Raw genomic sequence first — 11288 nt, 5'->3', positions numbered from 1 at the left:
TTCAATAATGTTGATAGATTGGTTTGGGTGGAAAATGATCAAACAAACAAAAGGAGAAATTGTGGGCCGACCACTTGTGATTCTTCTATTATTTATTTCCTTCCTCCATTCCACGCAGATAAGTTTATTTTCATTTTCAAACAAATTAAAAAAATGTAATTAATATATTTGAAAATATAAATTTTTTTATATATTTTTTCAATTATATCCCTACGTTTGATAATAAGTCACGTCAAATAGATATATTAAAAAAAATTAAAAAATTAATTATACTATCAATAAAAACATTTCTATAATTTAGGACATACGAAAAAAATTATTTATGAAATGGTGGATGATTGACTTGGCGACAGATGATTGAGTGTTTGCTATTTTTTTTTTTAAACAGTCCAATTATGTGTTGACACATGTGCACCCTATTTTTAGTCTATTTGTGTAGCATAGTTCTTATCATTATGAGGGAAAAGAATCTTTACATGTTGTCATCTACTTTTCTCTCTTCGTAGACTTCACGTCTTCCAGTGGAAAAGGAATGATGTAGGGACATTGACATGGATGTAAAGTGTACATTACATAGTTTGCTTTTATTAGATATAAGAAACTGGTATCGTGTAATAATGTATTTATTTGCTAAATAAATTAAAATTTTATTCGTAGCATTTGTTTAATTATCTATTTTCGTGGTGATCAAGTGTTGAAATTTTGGAATGTATACAAACGTAAATTATTACATAAAAGATAAAAATAAAAAATTATAAACTCCAGATTGAATGAGAGAAAAGTACGAATTTTTGAATGTGTTACATCTTGTTTTGTTTGAATATTCTTCCCATTTCATTGTCCAAACTCCAAAGGAAACAAAAGGGGCAGAAGGGATTCGAAAAGGAAAAAGTGAAAGCTTCCTTTTTTTTTTTTTCTTTTTTTTTTTTTTATGAAAACATATTCATATCGAATAAATTTAAAGGAGTCTTTCTTAAAAATAAAAAATAAAAAATACAACTTTCTTTTGCGTTTTGCTGAAATTTAAATAACTTTAGATTACTGTCATTTTAATGCAGTTGAATTTTATTACTAACTGTATAGAGAATCAGAGAATGATTTTTTCTTCTATTTTCTCAATGATTCTTTCTTCTATTTTCTCTCATTTTTACGTGTAATTATCAATCCATCTAAAAACTTAAACTAGAAATAGACACATTTGAATTTAGCCATTATTTGATCCCTAATATTATCAAAATATATTTCTCTCTCTCTCTCTCTCTTTTTAACTACATATTTTTCAATAAAATAATATTGCACGCAAATTCAAAAATATTTCTTATATTTTAATCACACAATTATAATCAATCAATTATTCTAAAATGCATTCTCAAAAGAGGATGAGGGCTCAAACATGTCCTTAATGTTGAGCATACTCTTTCAAGCGCGTCCCGTATTTATCATTTTATCAAATGTGACAAGTTTATGATTATCATAAATCGATAACAATAAACCTTAACTAAAGATTGAGTTAATTTAATCAACGGTCACTGAATTTTACTATAGTTACTACACCAATATTTAAAAAGTTACTCTTTGTTTACTAAATTTTGTTATAGGTTATTATTTACTCACCAAAATTTAAATTATTACTCGCTGCTCATTCAAATTTGAACAAAGTTATCCACCAATCACTCATATTATTTCCATCAGTATTATCTAAAGTAAAGTTTAGTGAGCAACGAGTAACTTTGTTCAAATTTAGGTGAGCAACGAGTAATATTTTCAATTTCAATGAGCAAGTAGCAACTTATAGGAAACTTATGTGACCATTGATTAAATTATCTTACTAAAAGTATCTACCCCATCCAATACTATATAAAACTACTTTTATAACCTTCATAAATTGTAAACACGCACAAATTTGGCCCCTTTTTTTGGCCCCATTTTTAAGAAAGAATTTTTTGGAATTTTTTTTAGAGATTATACAATTAAAAAGTAGGATAAATTTTATGTTTACATGTAAAATTATTTTATTAAGAGAACGTCTAATTGAAAATGAGTTTTTTAAAAATTGCATTTTAGAAAATAAAGCACAAACACCACTCATTATTTCTTTGAACCTAAAACTTCAACAATGCAGCAAATTAACTATAGACTAAAATTCATATATATCTTGGGATTATTTTTAGGCCTCACCATCTTTATCCACAACATCTTTATCCACTTAAGATGATCAGTGCCAAACGTAGAATAAAGTTAAAAACCCCCCTTAAAGAGAGGGAAAAAAAATAAGACTACAGAAACAAATTGGACTATGTGCCACCACCAGAATTAACAGCAAATAGCTCATTCACACTTGGAAGCCACCTATATATACACATATACCTACAGAAACCGGATTACTACTGAGTACAGGCATATAAAAATCTGGGGTTTATCAGAAATCTTGAAGTAGAAGTGGGATTTAATTTGAAGAGAAAAATGTTGGAAGGAAAAGCTTTGATAGAAGATACTGATATGCCATTGAAGATGCAGATTCAAGCTATGGCTTCTGCTTCTCAAGCTCTGGATCTCTATGATGTTATGGACTGCAAATCCATTGCTGCCCACATCAAGAAAGTGAGAAATTAATACTTCTTTCTTTTACATGTCTATCGTTTTAGATATTAAAATATTTCCGTTGAACTTTTTTTATAGTCGATTCCAAGTCAGGGTAAAGGAAACATAAAGCATGAAATTTTGTCAATTCGACATCACTCATACTCCATAATTCTTGAAATTAGAGCTTGTTTTGTTATATTTAAAGAAAGTGAAATATACTTCTTTCATTTTTCATGTCTATATGTCTATTTTTATAGATTTAAATATAAAAATAAAAAAAAATCTTTTATGATTTTTTATAGTCGATTCCAAGTCATGGTAAAGGTTGAGAATCGTAACGTAAGAGCGTGAAACTTTATCAATTCGACATGACTCATACTCCATAATTACTAGGAATAGAGCTTATTTTATTATGTTTAATGTCTATTGTTAAATATATGTATAAAGTTTTATAATATTTTCGTGGTGCACAATATTTTCTTTTAAAGTTATGCGTGACACCGATTTGTTTTCGTGTTTCTATGACGATTTTATTGAGTCAAGTGAAAAGTTCAAGATTTTTTTAACTCAAAGTTGTTATTTTAATATGTTGGCAGGAGTTTGATAAGAGATATGGGAATGGATGGCAATGCGTGGTTGGATCAAACTTTGGATGTTTTTTCACACATACTAAAGGGACTTTCATATATTTCACGTTGGAGACACTAAACTTTCTCATCTTCAAAGGTGCTACTTCTCCTTGATGTATTATAATTGCACGTCTATGGATTGGACAGTACTGAATGGTAAAATGAATAATTGTCTATTATACTGTCCAGTCTTGTTTAATAGAGACGTGATTAACCATCTTAAATGGTTTGAAGAGGTTGAAGGGAGTGCAATGAAATGATTTAGAGGAAGTTTTTCTAATGCCTTTTCTGTAATGGGGTTGTATAAATACTATATACTGCATATGTTTATCTTTTTATAAATAAATAAATTGCAGTCTAATAGTTTTTAAAACAATATTTCTTTGATTATAGATTTTAAGGGTATCTTCACGTAATAAGAAATCAAGAATAAATTCAAGCCAAAAATCATATGGGATTATGACAAAGGACCACGTTACACAAACATAATGGTTGTCATGCGAGATAATCGAACACTCACACCTCGAGAGTCGGACATTATTTTATTCACACGGGGTCCACGTTCTGTGTAAGGATCGATCACCTATTCGATCACCAAATTTCGGACACTTAAAGACATTTTTCTTATTACAAATTAATTGGTTCATATTTATCTTTCCTTGGTATCGTTGTTTACCTTTATTAGCTGCAGTTTTTTACCATTTTCGATACCGGATTCCGTGTACCATATAATGTTTAATGAATAAAATAACGCTTGTCACCGTCACCTTTCTATAAAAAATTTCGATAGGCATTATGAAGATATGTATAATAAATCTAACTTTATTGAAAATAACGTTATGTTACAGTGATTATGTGCAATAAAAGTGACCGATGTGCAATAAAAGTGACCGTCTCACAACTTATTGCTTGTTTGGTTTTAATATTCGATTATAAAAGTTTAAGAGATAAATTTTCACATTTAGATATTGAAATATAGATTATAACTATTTCTCTTAATAAAATTGACTTTTTAAAAATAGAATCTAGGTCTTAATATAAAATATCGATCTATAACTTTAAATTAAGTTAATTTATACGAAATGGTTTAGTATGTTATTATAATAGAGCATATAAACAAATTTTTTGACTTTATATCTTGGCCGATTCATTGGAATCTTCACTTTTTATTGGAATTCTTAAAAAAAAAAAAAAAAAAAAGTTATTCTTGTTCATTTTTCTTATCCCTTAAGTGGTTTTCATTAGATGACGAGTTTATGTTGAATATGTGTGCTTGTATCACGTTTCCAAAGTCGCTATAGCCAATTTACTGAGGGCATTTTTAACTAAAAAGGCACTACACGTACAGGCCAAAAAATTACAAGGCCTTTACCGACACACAAGCAGGAGTGGGGTGGGTATTTTTGGGGTAATTTTTTAATAAGGTTGGTCTGTCCACATGTGAGTAATCTATATGTTTTCTGTGAAATATGGCTCTGTACGTATATCTTTAATCTTTTAACTATTATATAAGCTAAGCCAAACACCCTGCTCAAATAATTACACAATCGACAATTTGGCAATAATTAACAGGCAAAAATGACACACCAAACCCAATCAAAAGGGCAAATAATTGAAGATTCCAACTTCCGAGGGAATTAGATTTTGCCACGAGGCCCAGGCTTGGGTGGAAGTTGTGGGCCCTTGACAATTGGTAAAATGTCCGCTGTTGCGGTGGAGCTAAAGTAAGCAAGGGCGGAGCCACCTCCCAATATCAAGAACCTGAGAAGTAGACCTCTCTTGGTGAGTGGAGCTGCAAATATCTCGAAGAATTTGCTCTGCAATAGTAAATCGATACATTAAGCCCTTGTTTGGGCTCCATTTTTTCAAATTATAATGAAATGAATAATAATTTGTTAAAAAATGTGTGGTTAAAAAGAAAGAAGAACTTCTTATGTTTTGTAACATTATTTTATTGAAAAACACGTGATTGATAAGATGAGAGAAAAAATGAATTTTAATTTAATGGAGGTTAAGGGCTAATAAAAATTGGTTCTTGAGCACATGAAGTTTTGTCCCAAGACACTAATGACATGTTTATCATATTGAATTGTGTGAAAGTCTTTTTAGAAAATTATCTAAACATGTTCAAAAATAACTCCTTAATTTTAAAAGCAACTTTTGAATTTTCAAAAACTCTGTCAAACGAGTCCCAAGTTTTGATCACAAATAACCTACCATATGAAACACGCAAGCAATCTCACTTAGACTCGTTCAAATCAATGTGGGAGTTAGGTCTCTTATCATTTCACATTTTCAATATGAAGAAACAAGATAGTACGTTTCTTGCTAGGCGTTTGGCAGAAAAGTGGCGCCAAAAAATTATTAGACTCCTATTTGAGCCCTATTTTTGGGCTAAAATGCATTTTTAAATTGTATTTTGTTGGAGTATGTTTAAGGGAAAAAAAAAAGAGTTTGTATGTAAAATTATTTTATGAAAAAATGTGTTGTTGAAAATGAGTTTTTAAAAAAATGGAGGCCAAACATAATTGGTGGAATAAAACAATATAATTAAGCTTCACGCACTTAAACAATCACTTGTAATATTGTTAAGTAATGCTATTTAACAACATTGTCATTTAATTTCACATTCTATTTAACCTATCATTTAACGTCGGGATTACAACTCTAGTGAAACTACATAGCATTATAGAATATTTCTAATCCTGCATTATCTTCTAGAACTCTATACACCAAGTCACCAACTGAAATTTGGGAGGAGCAGAGAATTATATACCTGGAGAGGGTTGTATGGTGAAGGTGCATCAGATCCGTACAACTCCCATTGGCCAGTGGTGTTGCCCAAATCCTCTAGATCAAAGTACACACTCTTGTCTCCATATTTTGCCACCACTGCTCCAGCCCTACATAGTAATAAAACAAATCAAGAAATACCCAACTTCACAAGACACTTCCCACCAAGACGTTTGACACAGAAGAATTGGATTTTAAACTCAAAAAAGATTAATTTGATCTTAATGCGTGAACGATACACTTGTTGTACGGGATTTCAATATCATTGAAAAAAAAGGAGGCTAAGGTTTTTATTTAAGATAAAACGACACCTTAAAATTTTTTATACCATAAGAATATAGTGTAAAATATGATTACTCTTCGCTCTGTTCAAAAGCAATAAGTTAAACATTGTTCCTGATAAATTTGGAATAACCTACTTAAATCCTTTTCCACTGCTCAGTTTAGTTAAAATAAAAATATAGCAAGCGGCAAAAGGGGAAAATGTTACCTGTAGTTTGTGGGCTTGAAGCTTAGGCAAGATGGCTTGACATTGAGCTTAATTCCAGCAAGTGAACTCCCATCAAGGCCCTTAACAGTGGTGGGCTGCACTGCAGTGCAACGGATGCCATTGAAATTGTGTGTCTAAGACCCCTTGATTCTCTGTGGATGTGTTCTGGCTTTAGATCCTTTTGCAATGGATCTCGGCCAGCCACGTGGCATACTGACTTTGTTTGGAGAGATTATGAAATCCCATTAAACAGGTGCCACATTGGTTACAGTTGGATAATGCTAGCCCTTTGAGATCATTGGTCAGTTCTTTGTCACAAGCCCTCAATTTTTATTTTCGCCAAAAACACGATGTAAATAGAGTTTGATTCCTCTTTGCAAATGAAGATCTTTTTAAATCAAAACTTCATTTAAGCAATATACCTCTCATGTATTCCATCTGGCACGTGCAATTTTTTTTAAATAGATCACGAAGATACTTGAATTTCTTGAATTTAAAATGACTGATATGACATTAAAGTACTTCATTGAAATGCTAAAACTGATTTATATTTAAAATTTTGACTTCATGCTGTATGAAAGTGAGATTGACAAACAAGAACAACTTTGCTTGTGGTGTCTAAGAAAACACACAAAGGAAAAAACACAAGAAGAATAGTATTTCATAGATGGTGGGAATATGGACCGTAATGGGCAAGACTACTAAGAAGGGTCCATGATCAGAAATATCACACAAAGTGTTCTATGAATAATTTGGAGCTGAGCCATACTTATTGGATCATTGGACACGGCAATTTGTAAACCAAAATTTCTAAACAAGATATAGTCTCAGAGCCAATGCTTTTGAAGATTTTAAGAAGTATTTATTTCACCAGTCTAGATCAAGATTCAAACTCTTGAACTTCCAGAACCATGGGATGTGGACCATTTAGCTTTTATGTTTCCATTAACAATTATCCTGTTTAGAAAATCCTGGAACTTCACGAGTACTAGCTTTTCCTTCTCAACGTATGTATCTGCATTGCAGTCATGACCCTCTTTCTTATCACCTGTCAAGGCAATAGGTCCCGGAGAATCAAAGTAAAATGGAAACAAATTCATAAGTTGACGGATAATTTTTCTCTCTTTGTATTAGACTCTACCAGAAAGGATGTTAACAGATGCAGATGCACCCAGCAATATCAAGCATACATCCATCAAGTCGATGTCTGCTATCATGGATCTTCAAGCATGAATGGATAAAGCTGATTAGCTTGTGAAGAACCAAATATGCAAGCTTTCAATCAACTCTAAATAAAATTAATGAGATGCTGAGAGGTTTAACAAAAACCTGTTTTTGAACTTTGAGAAGCTCAATGATGGTGTACAAATCTGCCAAGAAAGGAAGACATGAAAGGGGAAGAGAAAAAAGAACAGAAACTCTCTAAACAACATGTGAAACATGGACTTGCATTCATATATAGTAAAAAAAAAAAAAATTGAGCCTAGTTAAGCTTTGATGGAATTGACGAGCCAAATCCCTTTACTATAGGTCAACTTAACGCTGATGAAGATAAGTATACCCTCTGATTTAATGTCAAGATATGTGTAAATCCTGTTGAACCATCTCATTTAAAAGATTCAGCTGTTTGAATATGGAGATATTTATTTATTTAAACTTTTCCTTAACACCCTCTCACCAGCAGGCTAGATTCAATTTTTCATCAATACCCTGACACTCAAAGTCTTCATAAATGGTGTTGCCACCTCATTTAAAAGTAAGTTTTAGAAAGGGGACACATTTATTTATTTACATTTTTTCTTAAACAAAGCCAACTATAACAATGGAACAGCCAAGACAACATTTTTGGTCAGATGCTGAGAATATAGTACCTGCACCTGCTTGTAATGTTGAACACTGCGGTTGAATGGAATCCCCCTATTTGAACTAGGCAAGTTAACTGGAGTCTTCCTCTTCTTGGATTCAAGAGAGGATCTGCAGACATGATCATGACTGCATCTATCTGCTTTGTGGAAGAACTGGGCATTCTTCGAATGAGAAAAAAGTCTACCTTTCTTTGCTATTTTTACAGTTCTTGCAGTCAAAGCATTTGCAGATTTCTGAGCAGAGGGTATTAGCACGATAGCACTCACAATACCCCTTAAGGCACTCTGATCTATTGCAGTGACAACCTTTTTCAATCTTCTCCATAATCAGAGAACATCTTGCCTCTCCCTGAAAATTTTTCAGAGAAGCCAACTGCCTTTAAATGAATGCAAAAGAATAACTGAACACTGATCAATAACAGGTCTTTTGCATGAAGATGAGGAAAGACATCCAATCCAAAACCCCCGTTTAATATTCTCAAGTTTCACAATCTTTACTGGCCATGAGTTTGAGTAGCACATGGACAATTAGGATCATACAGATCTCATGAATTCATTAATAGTTATCACCTTTGTTATATAGAGCAGAAGTAGGAGCAATAAAGATTTCACAAAACAAAATCACACATAAATAAAAAAATTTCCTTGGATTTTACAGGTTTCATTCTACACAAAATATCAATTCAACTGACATACCTTCAGTCAACTACACAGCGGTTGTATTTAGGGCCACAAAAATGAAGCATATAAAAATAAGTGTTTGTTGGTTCAAAAAATAAGGAAAGAGTCATGTGCTCATGTCAACCTTTTAAATAATTTGAAATCCTATTACCAGTTAAATTCTTTATTATTCAAAAAATTTTAAGGGGCCAAACACGGACTTTCAATTTCTTATTCAACTTCCTACATATTTTCCTCACGTGTAATCAGCACAACTGTAAATTTGGAACAAAGTAAATGTGTTCAAACTAAAAATATAAGTTTCCCCGTGATCAATCCATATTCACATGGAAAACATTTCAATAACCTACTGAAATGATATTACTAACTACTCAGAAACTTCACAGCTAGATACATTACCTTATTGGGACTGGTCACAATCTTTGGCCTGAATACCTTTGGATAATGTTCTAAGATATACACAGCAGCAGCATGTCTTACAGTCTCATTTTCTATATTATTTTGACAATTGGAACAGCTGCACCCGTTGCAATATGTTCCAGTGGCAAAACATTGGCAGTACCTTACCATTTTCCCGAGTTAATTGTGGTTAAAAGTTGTCAGCAATTTAAAGCATGTTTGGGTAAGTTTAAAAATAAGCAACTTTTCTTTTAAGTAGAAAAGTAAGTTTAATTCTTTAAGCAGACATGTAACTACCTACTTGGTGAGCACATAGTGAGGAAAAAATGGACATTCTTACCTAAGACATGTGATGAAGAGCACTAAATGCAAGAACTGAGAAAATATACAATGTATTTCTCTAACATTAAAGATCCAATTTCTATGGTTATTAATCAAACTCATGTTAGGGGAAAGCCATACTTGTACACAACTCCTCAAGTGCAATATTTACTAAAACCAAAATTCTTCATGTCTTTCAATTAGGCTATTGTTATCTGCAGAGTTAAGACATCTATAGTGTTAGAAAAGAAGTAGAATATCCAGAGCAATGGTAGCCAAATTAAATCAGCTATTGCCTCCACCAATCCACCCCCCTCTCCGATCCTATAAACAAAAAAGCAGAGAGAGGAAGAGGAATTTCCTTTTCCAAAAGAAACTCCTGGATCAATTGACAAAAGTCAAGATCTGTCTCTCTAGCATGGATGAAAGTAAAGATGAGTTTTTCACCGTAAGAATTGTCAGAGTTGGAGAATGCTCTAACCAGTCTGTTTGATGATGTAATTGGTAATTACAGGTCTCAGAAAAAAAGGCAAATAATGAACTTGATCTATAATGAAGTTGTGGACGTGTCAAACTTTGTGGAAGATATATCATTAAGCAAGGCAGCTTACAGCTTTAGACATCTAGACTTTTTGCATTTGCAATGTTTCTGTTCCTTGAGAATCTTTTCTTTGAATTCAGTATCACTCAATTGTGTGCCTGGAGAGCTACAATTATTTTGATCAGAAAGAGAGAAGATCAAGATGTCATCGCCTACAGACTAATAAATAACTCAGCAAAAGTATAATCCGAAAAATTTATGCATCCACATATTTTTCAATATTTAACAACTGGACCAGAACGCGAGTTCGAGATTCATCGTTTTTATCTTCAATTTTTACAAAAGCCTAATACCAGATAATAAAGAATAAGCATCAGTATATTAAATTTCTTATATTTTTCTAAACAAGATCCACTATCATAACATGAGGATTTTAAACTTCCACTCTTTAACGGCATAATTTAAAATCTCTTATATTAAAAACTTACACAATCCGGAGAGATGGCGAATGTGGAGACTCTATCTCTAGCTTTGGAGATTTCAATTGCTCCGGCGGCGGCAATGCAGAGTAATCAGCCGAGAATGAGCCGTTTAAATATAACAGCTGCCTAGCCAGCTCTTCCATCGGGAAATCAGATTCCTCTGCTACTGTCTTCATTGCGATTTTCAGATCCTACTTTATTTTGGCGGGAAAACGACGTTTTTCTAGTTCTATCGTAACTATGTAGCGACACAATTTAAGAAGGATTAACCATCAAGAAAAAATAATTGTTGATTAAAACAGCATTATGATAAATCACAGATAGGTATCGATTAAATGAAAATTGAATCAGCGGCAAATTCACCGGAAAGAATGGTGGAAGAAAGAAGCAGCATTTCGCATGCGAAAATCCCGACTAAGATGATGGCGATGAAAATGAAAATTCTTTGTTGGGGGATTGTTGGAAAAAATTGAGTCAGCGACTCACTTTTGGCGGAGCCGTTGG

The 11288-nt window shown here is 32.5% G+C and overlaps 4 protein-coding genes across 7 annotated transcripts in view; 2 read left to right on the top strand and 2 right to left on the bottom strand.

The window, feature by feature from the left end:
* LOC111373759 (proline-rich receptor-like protein kinase PERK1) overlaps positions 1–1098 on the top strand; it is a 7743-nt gene extending 6645 nt beyond the window's left edge. The window contains exon 4 of the mRNA XM_022996324.1: positions 1084–1098. Coding sequence (XP_022852092.1) covers positions 1084–1098 — 15 coding nt within the window. The remainder of the gene's footprint in view (positions 1–1083) is intronic.
* Positions 1099–2262: 1164 nt separating this feature from the next.
* Positions 2263–3542, top strand: LOC111366599 (dynein light chain 1, cytoplasmic-like). Its single transcript, XM_022987326.1, has 2 exons — positions 2263–2601; positions 3180–3542. Exons 1-2 carry the CDS (start codon positions 2464–2466, stop codon positions 3324–3326), a joined length of 285 nt encoding a protein of 94 aa, XP_022843094.1. The 5' UTR covers positions 2263–2463; the 3' UTR covers positions 3327–3542.
* Positions 3543–4694: 1152 nt separating this feature from the next.
* LOC111373753 (photosystem I reaction center subunit VI-1, chloroplastic-like) lies at positions 4695–7022 on the bottom strand. The gene is made up of 4 exons (XM_022996319.1): positions 7008–7022; positions 6496–6629; positions 5989–6115; positions 4695–5029 (listed from the first exon to the last, which is right to left on the bottom strand). The coding sequence occupies exons 1-4, from the start codon at positions 7020–7022 to the stop codon at positions 4850–4852; spliced, it is 456 nt and encodes a 151-aa protein (XP_022852087.1). The 3' UTR covers positions 4695–4849.
* A 114-nt stretch (positions 7023–7136) lies between these two features.
* On the bottom strand, positions 7137–10462 carry LOC111366584. 4 transcript variants are annotated; one of them, XR_002697692.1, is made up of 4 exons: positions 10373–10462; positions 8367–8709; positions 7825–7865; positions 7137–7716 (listed from the first exon to the last, which is right to left on the bottom strand). XR_002697692.1 is itself a non-coding variant. In XM_022987318.1 (3 exons), exons 2-3 carry the CDS (start codon positions 7710–7712, stop codon positions 7383–7385), a joined length of 237 nt encoding a protein of 78 aa, XP_022843086.1. In that variant the 5' UTR covers positions 7713–7865; positions 8367–8960; the 3' UTR covers positions 7137–7382. The 4 variants fall into 4 exon arrangements, 2 of the variants coding, with proteins under 2 accessions (XP_022843086.1, XP_022843083.1); XR_002697691.1 differs by having other exon boundaries at positions 7137–7865; XM_022987318.1 differs by lacking the exon at positions 10373–10462 and having other exon boundaries at positions 7137–7543; positions 7637–7865; positions 8367–8960.
* Between the last annotated feature and the right edge of the window lie 826 nt (positions 10463–11288).

The sequence above is a fragment of the Olea europaea genome, chromosome 2 (assembly GCF_002742605.1).
Source record: "Olea europaea var. sylvestris chromosome 2, O_europaea_v1, whole genome shotgun sequence".
Classification (NCBI taxonomy): Eukaryota; Viridiplantae; Streptophyta; class Magnoliopsida; order Lamiales; family Oleaceae; genus Olea; species Olea europaea.
Note: the sequence above shows the minus strand (reverse complement) of the source record. Positions and strands in the feature narration are given on the sequence as shown.

Coding starts and splice junctions, on each gene's coding strand:
- LOC111366599 (XM_022987326.1), top strand. CDS start 2,464: ATGTTGGAAGGAAAAGCTTTGATAGAAGATACTGATATGCCATTGAAG. Junction 2,602..3,179: donor TTGCTGCCCACATCAAGAAA/GTGAGAAATTAA, acceptor ATATGTTGGCAG/GAGTTTGATAAGAGATATGG.
- LOC111373753 (XM_022996319.1), bottom strand. Junction 6,116..6,495: donor TTCAAGCCCACAAACTACAG/GTAACATTTTCC, acceptor ATTACTATGTAG/GGCTGGAGCAGTGGTGGCAA. Junction 5,030..5,988: donor CACCATACAACCCTCTCCAG/GTATATAATTCT, acceptor TTACTATTGCAG/AGCAAATTCTTCGAGATATT.
- LOC111366584 (XM_022987315.1), bottom strand. CDS start 7,937: ATGTTTCACATGTTGTTTAGAGAGTTTCTGTTCTTTTTTCTCTTCCCC. Junction 7,717..7,824: donor TTCTCAAAGTTCAAAAACAG/GTTTTTGTTAAA, acceptor TCATGCTTGAAG/ATCCATGATAGCAGACATCG. Junction 7,544..7,636: donor ATCTGTTAACATCCTTTCTG/GTAGAGTCTAAT, acceptor TTGCCTTGACAG/GTGATAAGAAAGAGGGTCAT.